This window comes from Pinus tabuliformis, chromosome 9, assembly GCF_031772625.1.
Source record: "Pinus tabuliformis cultivar Carrire ecotype Pingquan chromosome 9, CPIR1, whole genome shotgun sequence".
NCBI lineage: Eukaryota > Viridiplantae > Streptophyta > Pinopsida > Pinales > Pinaceae > Pinus > Pinus tabuliformis.
In genome coordinates, this window is record NC_142307.1 from 1,386,575,956 (window position 1) to 1,386,592,122 (window position 16,167).

A 16,167-nucleotide genomic window follows, 5' to 3' on the forward strand; every position below is an offset into this window, starting at 1 on the left:
CAGGACTTTTGTCTTCCTGACATTTAACTCTCATCATGTTTTGTTTTCATGGTATGGTTTTGTTTTTCATGGTACGTATTTTACATATGCTAGGCCTATACATTGGCACAATACACAACAAAGGTATGAATATTATATTTCTCTGTTGGCATGGAAAACAATTTTGTTTTAGATATCTGATGAACATATGCTTCCTATCTCCACCAAAAATTTTGTATATATACAGGTCATACATCATAAAATTCTGCCATACTTATAGATGTGGAGAAATCCGCACAACTGTACATGTATAGACATCTTGCTAATTTATTCAATATCAATATATAGCTTTTTTTCGTGCTGAAAAAAAATAATATATAATGTTAAGGAGTAAATTTTTTGGAAATCTAAATTACAGTTGTGAAACTTTAGAATTTTGAATATGACTTGGTGAATCTATTTCTATATTCAAACACTCCAAAATTTCTCAAGTGAAAATCTAAATTACAACTATAAAACTTCAGAATTTTAGATATCCGCTGGTGAAAATATTTCTTGCGAAATGTTTTTTTCCCTAGTTCGGACGAGAAATTATGAGACAAACGCCTTAAAGTAAAGCTGGAAACTGGAATGGAAATAAATATGTATCTTTCCGTGCGGATAACCTTGGAATGGAACTACAATTGATGTGAATGAGCGATCAAGAACAGAACGGACTTGAAGTTGGTACCAGTCATTTCATATATCTCACGTTAAAAGTGTGGTGTTCCTATGGGCCACGACGGTATATATCTATACACACGTGACTTAAACGAAGTTTCAGGAATGCACGCACCTTTATACACTAGGCTTCTTCTTGTTTTCATGTATTTCGGTTGAATTCTATCCTTACTCGCACCTTTATACACTAGGCTTCTTCTTGTTTTCATGTATTTCGGTTGAATTCTATCCTTACTCGTGGAGCTACCTCACACTCTACTGAAACCCTTCCATCGATACACGTCTGCGTCATTGGGTAGACGCTGCGTCCATGCATTGAATATGACTTCACAAGATTCTGACCGCGAATACGCGAAGGCCACCTAAGAGTCCATGGATACCATAGAAACATCAACCAACATATCAATTCAAATCTGTAACGAGTGCAGCCTTTCGCAATCTCAGCAATTATTTGGCAAAATCATGGAAACCTGCCCTTACGTGACTGATCCCAACATCTATTGCTGCACTCAACATTTACTACCGCACTACGAGGCGTAACCCTTCGAACTTGTCACTCTTAACCCTTTGAACTTGTCATGCAGATGGCATAAGAGTCCTAAACCGTTTCACAAGGAAACTGTAACCCTTTGAACTTGTCATGCAGATGGCATAAAAGTCCTAAACCGTTTCACAAGGAAACTGTGGACTTTTCCTGTATGGTTATTGAGACCACGTCGAGTGGTACTAGGTAAGTTTCCAAGATATATCGCAGAGCGTCAGCATCCCGCGTACAATACAGTATAAAATGGATCTTGGCTTCTTCCTTTTTGCAATACCATCATATCTTTCTGTTGCATCTCTTCCTCGGCAGAAACTATCATAACAATTATACCCCCCCTTGAGATTCTTCCAGTAACTAGGGTACTTGCTGCAATATTTCAATTCATTCATCCATCATGGATAAACTTGCAGAGGTCTTTCACTTTGGCCCCCATCACAAGTCTACGTCTGGACAGCAAAAGAAAATTAAAGGGTTTGTGGTGCTGCAAAAGAAAAATGTTTTAGATTTTAGCGATTTCGGTGCAGACATCCTAGACGATCTTAGCGAGCTGATTGGGAAGGGAGTTTCATTCCAGCTCGTCAGCACATCTCAAATCGATTCCAGTGGGTGCTGCTTTCCCTTCATATAGATTCAATCCTCAAGCTTTTTTTTCCTTTTGATTCACCAATTTTTCTATAATTTAATATGTAAGCTGTTCGAAAATTCATCTGCAGGCAGTGGAAATGGAAAGTTTGGCGAGAAAGCGCTTCTACAAAACTGGATTTCTACCCCTGAAAGACTCGTTACAGGCCAGACTACGTATAGTATCGATTTTGATTGGGACTCCGACTTTGGACCCCCTGGAGCTGTCTTCATCACTAATTCGCATCATGATGAGTTCTTCCTCAACTCACTCACGCTTGAAGTTCCCCATCATGGCAACGTCCATTTCGACTGCAACTCGTGGGTGTATCCCGCCTCTACAGACAATAGAGGCCGTATCTTTTTCTCTAATCGGGTATGTAGTGTTATGCGTAGATTAGATATGTAGTGTTATGTGTAATTCCTTATAGTGGTTTAGGTAAATTTGATCGGGTTTTAGTGTTATGCGTAGATTAGATATGTAGTGTTATGTGTAATTCCTTAGAGTGGTTTAGGTAAATTTGATCGGGTTTTAAAAGTCTAGATGTATAAGAATTTATGGTTTTAGCCCCAAGAGTTACCTCAATTGGTCAAATCAAGTGCCTCGCCAATGGGAGGTCACAGGGTCGAATCCCAAAAGCTCTTGGGGTTAGATCAGTAAATAGGCCGAGGGGTGTTGATGCCCTTCGGGTGGCGTCCACTCAGTGTTTAAAACCTTGGACGTAGCGGCTACCCACTGACCCGGGTATCCGTGAACCAGTAAGTGAAAAAAAAAAATTCATGGTTTTGTTAATGATATTTACCTTCAAATCTAATGGTAGGTCTAGATCTGGTGTCTAACAACTTATGATTTTGTCAATAATTTTCATGTAAAATATTATCTATTTAAAAACACTTACAAAATCAACATAAAATCCTTTTACCTTTTGCCTACTTATAAAATCACTCACCAAAATTAACCTAGCATCCTTTTACCTTTAATAAGATACATTAGAGATGAATAGCCTGAACAAAAGCATGGGTTGTGTAAACAAACTAACCTTACATTGATCACATCTCTGAGATCGAGTACAATGTCTTGAATGGAACTGACGAAATTATGTGCTACTAACCGTGTTTTACTGTAATATGCAGAGCTATCTCCCTTCGAATTGTCCTCCCGCGCTCATAAAACTGAGGAATGAGGACCTGATCAGCCTGAGAGGCGAATACGATGGAATGGCAGAGACTGAGAGGAAGGAGAAGGACAGAGTGTATGACTACGATTTCTACAATGATCTCGGAGACCCAGACAAGAGTGTGGAGCTCAGCCGACCAGTACTGGGAGGTTCTCAACAGTTCCCATACCCGCGGAGGGGCAGAACGGGCCGCCCTCCTACAAAAACAGGTTAGTGCACTTGTAGTGCCGATCTATAAAACAACACAATCCTTATTTTCCCACTCAATTGTGTGGCATTCGTTGATTTTTGGCATTACAGAGCCCGCTAGCGAAAGCAGATTGCCACTGGACATGAGCCTTGACATCTACGTTCCCAGAGATGAACGTTTTGGGCATCTGAAAATGTCTGATTTCTTGGCGTATGCCCTCAAGTCAGTCGTCCAATTCCTGATACCAGAGCTCCAATCTCTGTTCGATCCAACCCCGAACGAATTCGATTCCTTTGAAGACATTATAAAGCTCTACTCCGATGGGATAAAGCTGCCCGACAACCCAATTCTGGACGCTATAACGAGTCTCATCCCTCTTGAGCTCATCAAGGAGTTCCTCACAACAGACGGCGAAAAATTGCTCAAGTATCCGCTTCCTCAAGTTATTGCCAGTCAGTACTTTTCTTCTAAACTGATCCCTTCATGTTCTTATTCTGCATTAATTTTAATCGACCTGATATTAATTGAAATTGATACAAATTATGGAATGAATGGACACAGCTGACGAATTTGCCTGGAGGACAGACGAAGAGTTTGCGCGCCAGATGCTGGCCGGCGTCGATCCTGTTGTTATACAGAGACTTCAAGTAATTAGCAAAGAGCTGGCCCCTTCCTGCCATTATCAATATACAGAACCTCGTTTGATATTTTAGTTATGCTAACTTCACATTGTTTTCATGTTATGAATGATTGAATTGACAGAGTTTTCCTCCGAGAAGTAAACTGGACCCAGAGATATATGGTCCTCAGATCAGTTCTATTACGGCTTCACATATACAAAAGAATCTCGATGGACTCACAGTGGAGCAGGTATATTATCCAACCGTATACTTGTTTCTTAATCTGATTCTACTTATGTAATTCTGTAAATGAAATTCATTGTATCCAGAATTTTATTTTTTACTCTGCTTTCATAATGATACGATGCTTTCATAATGACCTGAGTAACAATTTACAATGAATTCATTGTGCCTTTAAATAAAAAATATTATAGACAAAACTATAGGTTACCAAAACTGATAAATTGATTCTATGCATGAGTCGAGTTTACCCTCAGTACCCTACAAATCCTCACTTTAAACTTTATTTATACAGATTAACTTGCTAGCCAGTAGCAAGCCAGAGAGACAGCTAGTTAGCCATTGCCCATTTCGCCAGCATTGCCAGAAAGAAAAGTCCTATGTTGTTTAGGATTATTTATAAGATCAAAAAGAAAGAAAAGTCCTATGTTGTTTAGGATTATTTATAAGATCAAAAAAAAATCCCGACGAAAATAATTTATACCAATCTTCCTCATGAATGCCACCATCCAAAGCTATAATGGGGGATGATAAAAAACAAGTTACCCTTACTTTTTCTTCCTCTTAAATTCTAGATGCTTCTCACCATGTCCATGATAATACAATTCATCTTTTCTAAATCTGCTCAAGAGTATCATCTTCTTATCCTTTATCTAAACTTATTACAATAATGGTTAAAGTCATTGAAGGGAACAATACTCTCTACCATTATTTTTCCTTGAACAATTCAGCAATATGTTAGTATCAATATGATCCACCATTATTTGTCCTCAAACAATTCAACAACATTGTCCTCAAACAATTCAACAACATGATTTTTTAAAAATATTTCAAACACCTCTCCTTAGCTTTTTATGAGGTGGGGCCCAAACCTTCCCAATTGCATTATCTATGAATATTACAAAATATGAGGCTTTTTTGACTGGACCAAATACAAAAAAAATATAACAATTCTAATATATTTGTTTTCCTTTCTTCACCACTTCTCATAAATGAAACTCTTTATACAATTGTATAGGCCTAATGATTAAAACCCTCTACTTCCTTGTAAAATATAGGAATTCAAATCTAAAAAGAAATAAAGTATGCACACCTCTATAAAGTTTAGCAATTAACCTTGTTCAACTGTCTTTTTTTATATCATAATATTCCAATGAAAACAATAAATCACTAAACCATAACGGCATAAATAAATTAACATTATAATTAAATAAAATATAATTTAATAAAAAATAAATTATTAATAATAAATAACAACAAAAATTAAATTATGAATAAATAATAATAAATAAAAATTATTCAAGGAAAATTTCAATTAAAAAACATATAAATCAATGACCGATAACCACCATGAATATATTAACTTCTTGACTAAATAAAATTTAAGGTAACAAAATTAAATTATGAATAAGTAAATAAATAAAAACTATTTAGGTCACGAGCGAAAGATATAAAAAATATTTAAGTCAAACTTCAATTAAAAAAATATATCTCTTTCCGTTCGAAAGGTGTATATTAAGTTATTAAAAATCTTATATTCCAAGTTTTTGAACCCTTTTGTATTTATAAATTAATATGATATGTCTCTTATCTTTGTCTTTATAAATTAATATGATATATCTCTTATGCATGGGCAGATGTATATGAAACTATTATTTTGGATCCCTTTCCAAATATGATATGAAACTATGTATTTATAAATTTATATGATATGACGTATGTTCAGAGTCTGGAGGACAACAGGCTGTTCATTCTGGACCACCATGATGTCTTCATGCCTTATGTGAACCGAATCAACGCTCTGCCTACCACCAAGATATATGCTTCTCGAACAATTCTGTTCCTTAAGAAGGATGGCACATTAAGGCCAGTCGCAATCGAGCTGAGCCTACCCCCTTCACATCAACGCCGCGAAAGTGTTCAGAAGGTGTTCACTCCTGCAGAGGAAGGCGCACAAGGAGCTCTATGGCAGCTCGCCAAATGCTACGTAGCCGTTAATGATTCTGGTTACCATGAGCTTATCAGCCACTGGTAAAATCATGCAGAATCTGGGAATATATATTCAGAATCTATTTAGTATTTACAATATCATTATATAATATAGGGTCCCAACTGAGTAATGGTGGGATTTTTTCAGGCTCAAGACTCACGCAGTCACGGAGCCATTTGTCATCGCCACCAACAGACAGCTGAGTGTGATGCATCCCGTGTATAAGCTACTGAGTCCCCATTTCCGAGACACCATGAACATTAATGCTCTGGCTCGCCAAATTCTTATAAATGGTGGAGGCATTCTTGAAACAACAGTATTTCCCGGAAAGTATAGCATGGAGATGTCTGCGGTAGCGTACAAGGACTGGAGGTTTGACGAACAAGGGTTGCCTGCAGATCTCCTTAAGAGGTAATCATAATTAATACTGCCTAAAATCTAATCTCGATCTGTTTCATCCATTTGAATTTTGATATATATATATATATGTGGCTACAACTTGACAGGGGTATGGCAGTGGTGGACTCATCAACGCCCTACGGGCTGAAGCTGATGATCGAAGACTACCCTTATGCTGTGGATGGATTGGAGATATGGTTCGCAATAGTTTCATGGGTTAAGCAGTACCTGTCCTTGTACTACCAGAGTGATGATGCAGTGAAATCTGATACAGAGCTTCAAGCATGGTGGACCGAAATCAGAAATGTTGGTCACGGAGACAAGAAGGACGAGACATGGTGGTACAGCATGGAGAGCGTGGAAGAAGTTGAAAAGGCAATAACAACAATCATATGGGTGGCCTCGGCTCTTCACGCTGCGGTTGATTACGGGCAATACTCTTACGGCGGATACATGCCTGATCGCCCCACCATCAGCAGAAGGTTAGTACCTGAAGAAGGGTCCCAGGAGTTCTCAGAGCTGGAGGAGAATCCAGACTTGGCTATCCTTAGAACTCTAAGTAACCCATTTCAAACCACCCTTGGTATAGCCATCATAGAAATCCTGTCGAGGCATTCAACAGACGAGGTTTATTTGGGGCAGAGAGCCACGAGTGAATGGAGTGATGATAAACGTGTGACAGAGGCTTTTGAACGTTTCGGAACAAAGTTGAAGGAGATAGAGAAGAATATAACAGAAAGAAACCTGAATGCAGAAATATTGAAGAACAGGTCTGGTCCGGCCAAGGTTCCCTATACTTTGCTTTATCCAAACACCTCGGATCTGACTCACAAAGGAGGACTTACTGGCATGGGAATTCCCAACAGCACTGCCATCTAATTTACTCTATGCGCCGTTAAAATATCATATATTAAAAAAATGGGTCATTAGTAATTACAATGTGATTTGTTAAACAATATTAGTTTTATTCTACGGCATTAATTCATAATGTCATATGTATGTTAAATAACAGATGGTGCGTTGAAATCGATCAATTAATAAATAAAGATATTAGTGATTCATGACTGTTTATATGTATGTTAGCAATCCATGATTATTAATATTTATATTTGATATATAGGAATTCATGATTTTCGGATCTTGTGGAGGTATTTCAATTGAATCATATATATTTATCTTCATTTTATTTAGTATTCAATCTGCAATTTGGTCATAATTTTGACGTTTTGAAGTCCAACCCGCTTTCCCCAGCAGGTCTGAGACCTTGACCAACTGTCTTTGAAGTTTTTTTTCAGTACAAAAAAGAGTATGATTATATATTAATAGTTCAGAAATTAGGAGATTACAATGCTATTTAAATGTTCCACATCATAAAAGTTTCATCTAGAGATGCCATTTCAGCGTTCTGTCCAAGTATTGCCAAATACAAAACATAAAAGGAGAAATAACAGTCCATACACCACGTACATATCCAGAATTATAAATAACAGTCCATACACCACGTACATATCTAGAATTATAAACTTGCATGACATAGTTGTATGCAATTTAAAACCAAATAAGAAAATAGTATGCATTCAGCATGTCTTCTGCTTCTAGCCGGCTGTACTGTGTGAAATAACAACATGTCCATCACTCTGGATGATTGAAATCAAAACAGTTATAAGACTAGTAGAGTTACAAAAATTATACAAAAAAAGAGGGGATGAAGAAACTTAGCTAGGGAATGGGAAGTCTCCTATATCTATGACTTTCTGATTCTAGATAATTTTAAGTGCATTTTTCCATTGTTACCATTTAAGCCCCTCTTCGATAGTTCATCTACATCCATATTTTATTCCCTACCCACATGTGGAGTTGCTGTGTTGTTTCCATAGTAATTCAATTCTCCTCAACCAACCATGTAATAATGGATTTGTGATGTTTGCATTGCCCATTATTTGATCAATTATAATTTTTGAATCCCCATGGATATGTATGAGAGATATCAAGGAAATTAGTGAACCATAGGAGGCCCCATAAGGCCATTGCTTCAGCGTTTGTGTTAGTGCCACTACCTCCATGCCAGTATGCTCTGTATGTCAGTGCCTCTGAGATGGCAACCCAAAAACCGCAGCCACATGTGTGCCATTGAGCAGCACCATCAAAAAAACCCATAGGGTATTCCATCTGAAGTTCAGTCCTCTTATGACGAGGTGCTTTGGAGCATATTTCATTTGATGTATGCAGTGTGTGGATGATTAAAACATTTTCAATTATCTTATATAAATTTCCAGTGTAATTCTGAAAGATGCAGAGGTTTCTCCACTTCCAAATTTCCCAAAATAGGATAGGCGGAAATATTCTCCAGACAGAGTTTTGAGAGCTCCACCACCGTAAACAATCCACAATGCATGCATGTTGAATATGCACAAAACCAATATATGAAGAAAGTCTTTTCCATACTTGAATTATATGTTGACATGTGAGGAAAATATGATTGTTATTTTCCGATTCCTCTTTGCAGATAGGACAGATGCTAGGTCCTTGCCATTTGCGCTTTTGCAAGTTTTCCCAAGTAATATTTTTATTATGGAAAACTAACCAAGTAAAGAGAATGATTTTGTTTGGGATTTTAGTTTTCCAAAAGGCAAATAAAACATGTTTCTCACTTAGTTGTGCATCCATGGAACAAAGAGAGAGGTATATATCTGCAACTTTAATGTTATCATTCTTCATCTTCCCAGACCAGATTAACTTATCATGATTGCCAGCACGACATATGCTGAGTTGTTTCATCCTAGCTACAATGTGGTCCCATTCCAGGTCCTAATGTCCAGATAGACCCAATTCCTGTGCGCTCTTCCAGACTAGATATGGACCCCTCCATAGTGAAATGGCTTGACACCAGAAGTATATGCCTCTTCTATTTAGAGTATTTATAAGCTGCTCTGGGATCATATCCTCATTTCTAGCACCTAGAATGTGGTCGGTGCCAATGAGAATGTTGTGGCTCGAACCAATGTTCCAAGCCAGGGGTTGTAGGAAGATCCTAGTGGCTTTTTGGAAGCTGAGCCAAATAGCCGATCCATTTGAAACCCCAATGGAACCGCTTCAGAACCAGTATATAAAATCATGATTCTTTAAGTATTTTTGTTTGATGACCAGACTCCATGTTCCCGTCCCAAAAATACCTCTCCAAAGAGACTTGATTAATAATGCCCATCCAAAACAACAGAGGTCTAGAATTCCCCATCCCCCCATGACCTTTGGCAGAGTGATCTTGGATATCTTAGACAAGTGAAATTTCTTATGCTCATGACTACCACCCCAAATAAAATTAGCCATAACACAGTTGAGAGAGTGAATGATGGCAGTAGGAATATGGTAAAGATGGGCCCAGTATACCCCTAGTTGATTAAGGACTGCTTGTGAAAGGATGACACGACCCCACAGGGATAGAATTCTATATTCCCACCCAGAAATCTTCTTAAAATATCTATCTACAAGCCATAGCCAATCGACATTCCTATATTTATAGGGTTTGATATGGTATCCCAAGTACTTCATACCATGACCCATCAACTCGGCTTCAATTCCAAACAATTTTTTTATATATGCAATGATGTCCAAATCACAATTCCCATGATAAATAATAGATTTGTGAGCATTCATATACAGACCAGTAGCATTAGCAAATTTCCTGAAAATATGAAAAAGGCACAACCATGAAAAACAATTCAACATACCCATGATAAGCACATCATCGACAAAGAAGCCATGTGATATGTTGATGTTGCATCCCATATTCAGAGCTTGGAAATGGTCTCGTTCCACCGCTTTTGAAATGTGCAGGCTCAAGCCGTCCATAGCCAGGATAAATAACAACAATGACAAAGAGAAACCTTGTCTCAGTCCACGCCCCACCCGGAAGAATTTTGTAGGGTATCCGTTAATAATCACAGAATAATCAACATTAATGACGCACGCCATAATCCATTCCACACATTTGAGATGTAAGGCTATTTTGAATAGGACCAGCCTGAGGTAACCCCAATCTAGGCAGTCAAAAGCCTTCTTCAGATCAACTTGCAGGATGGCAGCATTGAGGTTTTTTATATGAATTGAATGCATGCATTCTTGTGCATTTGCAACAGTGTCATGTATTTGTCTGCCCTGTAGAAACCCGTGTTTCTCAAGAGATATATGGCGTGAAAGAGTACTTCGTAGACACCCAACAATGGTTTTTGAGGTAACTTTGTAGATAAGGTTGCACATCGAAATTGGCCTGTATTCCTCAAAACAGGCAGGAGGATTGTGCTTTGGGATAAGGGCAATATAAGTAGACATAATGCCGTGGTGTATATTCCCAGTGAGTCTAGACTCCTCCACCATTTGCAGAAGTTCATTTTTGAAAAGATCAAAGAAATGCGTGAACAACTCCATAGTCCACCCATCTGGTCCCGGGTTTTTATCGCCATTGAATGATTTAAGGACACTAAGTAGTTCCTCCTCAGTGATTCTTTTGTACAGTGCATCATTTGATTCTTGGTCAAACATAGATGGGTAGTGCTCAATCCCCCATATGAGATCTTCTTCCACAATGTTTTCATTGCACTCATATGCTGCTTTGAAATGTGAGGTCACAACTTGGAGATTTCCACCTGTGACTGGATATAGTTTCCCTCAACATCATGAATCCCCCATACAAAATTTGCATTAAGCCTATGGTTTGCATAACAATGGAAAAATTTAGTATTTATGTCTCCCTCTTTAATCCAAATAGCCTGGCTCTTAAGGGGCCAAGTGGCTTTTTCAAAATCTAAGAGTCGTTTTCTTTTTAATTCCAACTCTAGAATGTGTGAATGGGTAGCATCTGGAAGATTATTCGTGGCCATCAACGAGAGGAGGAGGTCTAGCTCACATTTAATGTCCTTAATCTCTTTTTTCATGCACTGGTTTTTTCTCTTCTGTAAGTTTTTCACTTCCCCGTGGAGAGTCTACAATTTGTCGAGTATATGATCCATAGGGGAGGATCCTATATCCCCATCGCGGCGCCATGTATCCCTCATCAGAGTGTTAAACTCCGGATCATCTAGCTAGGTTCTATTGAATTTAAATGGCATGCCTGGGCGTACCATCGAATTCTTCCAAACAAGTGTAATATCTCTGTGATCTGATAAGAAATTGTTGATAATCTCTGTCTGCACATCTCCTAAGCAAGCAACCAACTGTTCATGCATTAAAAAATGATCAAGTCTCTTGGTGACATATGCCTTGCCTGTGCACCCATTGTCCCAAGTGGGAGCCATTTCCTCTGGGCAAATGTCCACAAAGTTTTGTGCTAGAAGAGCATCATGAAACATCCCCGCCAAGGGGTCAATCCTTCTCGATCGTCCCCATACTTCTTACAATGCAATAGTACAGTTTAAATCACTAGCACTGATGAGGGAGGCCAACTCCATTATACCAGAAGAAAACAAACGGTCCAAGAAAATGGTCCTATCTTTGCAAGGAGCATAGGTATTTAAAATATGTATGCAACCGCCCATTCTGTGGATATGTCCTTCAAGGAGAATGCCCGCGAAACATCTATATGCTTTAAAATTGACCCATCTAGGGTACCAAATAGCCACTAAACCACCAGAGAGACCCACAGCTGCAGTAGCATATATATGCCATTCCGGGAGCATTTTCCTGAAATATTGTACAACCTGAGGAATAGAGTGCATGGATTCTTGTAGTAGAATGAGATATGGGTGAAGAGAGGAGAAAAGACTCTTGAGGGCCTGATATTTCGGGGCACCCCCAAAACCCCATATATTTAGTGATAGAATGAACATCATGGAGATGCCTGCTCGGGAAATTGTGCTCTAAGGGCCTGTGAGGGGGGGATGTCAGCGATAGGCACATCGACCAAAAATCTGTCTATAGGGGAGGTAGGAGGATTAGGCCTAGGATGTCCTCTAAAACGTTGACTTCCTCAGTTTTGTTTCCACCGGACAATGATGTTACCTGCAGAAGTAGGGATGATGTGGGGGGTAGGAGAGCCAGACGGCTTGTGGATGGTAAGGGTCCACAAGTCCAATGATTTCCTATCAAGTAGAAAGTCCAGGTCACTGCCCACTGAGTTTGCAAGTGAGTCTAGTGGCGAGTTGGGCGGAGTGACACTTGTCCTAGGCCCCTTATTCCTTGAAGTCTTATTCCACGGGCAATGAAAAAATGACACTTCGTGTTATACACCATTACTCTGTTATTGAAATTGCAACTTTGCACATGCTTCTAAAGAACAACCTTGCACTTGCTCCTTGATGCGTAAAATTCTCACATCTTGCAACTACTTTTTGATATATCATATGTTGCTCCTATTCCTTGTTGTTGCTGGAAAGAAAGTGGTGGTTTGTCTCCAATCTTGTACATTGATAGAGTTTTGTCTTGGCCAACACTGATTGGCTTATATTGACTTTGTAGGGTTACAAAATTTCACCTCTTGGATTATAATATAATATAATTGTTGCAATATTATGATTTTTTTTTCACAAATTATATGTTTTATAGCTATCAAATGTTTTTAATCTTAAAAAAAATAATAATCAAATCACGATATATATTTTTCAAAGGATTTTTTTCAAAAAATATTTTGGTTAACCTCATTTAATAACAATGAATTTTTGTAGTCTCTTATGATTAAATATAAATAATTAGAAAAGTGGCAATTCATGGCTAATTAAAGATTAAGGTATTGAAAGCATGTCATAATGAAGAGTATTACGTCTATTATACAACAAGGTGGCATAATTAGAGATGACAAAGCTTAACCATGTGGCAATAGTGGTAGGTTACAACTCTAAGTAATTAATGCATACATATGAAAGGCAACGAGGAAAAACGTTTAAAGAAGAATGAGATGAATAAAATTTGAGTGTAGCAAAAGCTCTACTTGTGTCATAATGATGACATGTTATAATTATTTAGAGACTACTTGGTATAATGAAATTGCATTTCACCATAGTCATTACAGTAGAAATTGCAGTTGCTAATGAAATCAAACTGAAATTAATAGACACAAATTTCTTCTATTAAATTCTGCAGAAGGAAAACTAACAGTAGAAACACATGTAATCATTCAATCACAATACAAAAAGTTTTTTACTGAAGAAACCAACTCGGAAAACCCTTCGTCTATTTGTATTATATTAGATGAGAACAATGATCTATTACACTGACTGCTTCAACGATTGAAGCTCAATCTATATTGCAATATTGATCTCCTCCTAAGTATGCTCTCGCTAATACTTAGCCAAAATAGGATTCCTACTTCCTTGTATTTCCTTGCCAATTCTTGCTCCTAAAGTATAGGGAAGCTCATATTTCCTTGCGCAATTCGTGAGGAAATTAGCTCACCCGCTACATGCAAACATTGTACACTCACTAGAATATAATAATGATTACACTATGCCTTTTCTCTCCAACTTCACTAGGAAATTTGAATTGCATGCATGACTAGGGATATTTTTAGTAAATTGGCTACTTCACTGATAGTTAGTTATGTTTACAATAGTTACAACCACTCAACTGAACTCATACTGACTCTATTCTAGAGCAGAGCTCAGATAACTTACTTTAACTGAAGATAACACCTCTAGATAGCTATATATTAGCCACTAACTTGCATACAACTCTACTTCTAGCCCAAAAACTTGAATTGAATGACTTAACTGAGTGATTTGGCCATGTCACTCTTGCTAATTTCTTGACAACGTATCCTGCTGAAGTGGAAATTCGAATTTATTCATTTGATTAAGGCACAAGTCAAATGAGTCATTTTGTTGCTACAATTTAACACTCCCTCTTAGAAAGAAAAGGGTTCTAAACAACCCCAATGCTGCTCTCGTGGAACTCAAACTTTTGTCTTGACAAAGCCTTTATCAAAATTTCTACATTCTGCTCCTCTATAGGAATGTGCTATAACATAACAATCCTCCTCTACACACAATCTATTAGGTGATGGTACCCTATGTTTATATGCTTGGACCTATCATGAAACACTAGATTTTAAGAGAATTTTATAAAAATCTAATTGTCACAGTGGATCAATGTAGACTCCATCCCCTGACTGAAGAGACCAACCAAGATCTTCCTCCAAATAGCCTCACATGCTACTTGACTAGCATCCATATACTTGGCCTCTCCTAAGTTAAATGTTACAAATTTATGTTTCCTGCTGTACCAAGAAAGTGCTACTGACCCAGCACTCAATACAACTCCCAATGTGCTCTTCCTATCTGAGGGACTCCCTGCCCAGTCTGCATCTGTGAATCCTTGGAGCTTCACTCCATTAGTATGCCTATACCATAAACCAAACTCTGGTGTGCCTTTGAGGTATCTTAGAACATGTTTTCCTACTTTCCAGTGAATATCGGAAGGCTCCACCATGAACAGACTATGTTGGTTCACTACAAAACAAATATCGTACCTTGTGTTCACAAAGTACATCAAGCCCCACCAACTGTATGTAGATAGTGCCATCTACTACCTCTCCTGTAGAAGCATCCTCTTTCCTCCAAGTAGTACCTAGAGGAGTATCCATGGGTTTTCAATCCTGCATATGCAGTATCTGAAGGATTTCCGAGGTGTACTTCCCCTGTCCAACAAATATCTCTCCATCTCCTTACCACACCTTCAAGCCAAGGAAGTAGTTCATCAAAACCATGTCCTTCCTGTCAGTATCAAATCATCCACATATAGAACTAAGATGAACAAACTTCCATCTACCATAATGTAGTAGAGATTGGCATATGCCTCACTCTTAGTGAAGCCCAATCCATTGAGATAAGAATCTATGCGAGTGTACTAAGCACGGGGTGCTTGCTTGAGACCATAGATGGATCTCTTGAGACTACACACGTGTCTCCTTGCTAAAGGTCTCAAAACCCTTAGGCTACATAATGTAGATCTCTTCCTCAACCACTCCATTGAGGAAGATAGTTTTAACATCCATTTGGTGGATCCTCCACCCTGACTATGTTGTCAATGCAAGTATGGTCTTGGTAGATGAGTATATTGCCACAAGGGTAAATGTCTCCTTATAGTTAATCCCCTCCAACTGTGAGAAGCCTTTTGCCACAAATATGGCCTTTTACTTTTCAACACTGCCATCAGCTACATGTTTCACCTTATAGAACAGTCTGGAACCAACAACTAACTTGTTCTTAGGTTTGGGCACCACTTACCAATTAGTGTTCTTCAACATGGAGTTATACTCCTTCACCATGGAATCTACCCACACCTGCTATGAAACAACCTCTTCAAAATAAGATGGCTCAGAATCTATCAAGTCTATCATGGGTGCCATATATCCTATATATATGTCTAGTTATCTCCTCTGTCTATGCAAGGAGCTAGGAGTTCCAACCTGCTCCCGAGATTCCTGCACCAACTTGTCAGCCATCCTGGTCCTCTTCCTCCCTTCTCTAGAAGGCTCTGTGTGAGTGGGTGCCTCTACTCAGTCTGCTCTCTACTCCTCCACATGTGGCTTCTCCACATCATCCTCCTGGAATGTCCTCTTTCCTTTGAGTAAGATCTCACTCTGTGGATATGACTGAGGCTCCTCCTCTCGTGGTATGCTCATCTCTCGCTCTAGAGAACTCCTCATGGATTTATCCTCATCAAATATCACATCCCTCCTCATAACAGTCATCTTGAGT

General features: G+C 38.4%; 1 protein-coding gene across 1 annotated transcript; it reads left to right on the plus strand.

Annotated features, from left to right (window-relative positions):
* The first annotated feature begins 1,505 nt into the window (after nucleotides 1–1,505).
* On the plus strand, nucleotides 1,506–7,552 carry LOC149153682 (linoleate 9S-lipoxygenase 6-like). The gene is made up of 9 exons (XM_089445884.1): nucleotides 1,506–1,845; nucleotides 1,957–2,240; nucleotides 2,999–3,251; nucleotides 3,343–3,684; nucleotides 3,794–3,879; nucleotides 3,995–4,102; nucleotides 5,819–6,123; nucleotides 6,230–6,493; nucleotides 6,589–7,552. Exons 1-9 carry the CDS (start codon nucleotides 1,638–1,640, stop codon nucleotides 7,358–7,360), a joined length of 2,622 nt encoding a protein of 873 aa, XP_089302010.1. The 5' UTR covers nucleotides 1,506–1,637; the 3' UTR covers nucleotides 7,361–7,552.
* Nucleotides 7,553–16,167: the final 8,615 nt, after the last annotated feature.

Bases quoted from the DNA above. Each gene is read 5' to 3' on its own strand.
- LOC149153682 (XM_089445884.1), top strand. From the start codon at position 1,638: ATGGATAAACTTGCAGAGGTCTTTCACTTTGGCCCCCATCACAAGTCT. The intron at 1,846-1,956 runs GTGGGTGCTGCT...ATTCATCTGCAG, and splicing joins CACATCTCAAATCGATTCCA to GCAGTGGAAATGGAAAGTTT. The intron at 3,252-3,342 runs GTTAGTGCACTT...TTGGCATTACAG, and splicing joins CCGCCCTCCTACAAAAACAG to AGCCCGCTAGCGAAAGCAGA.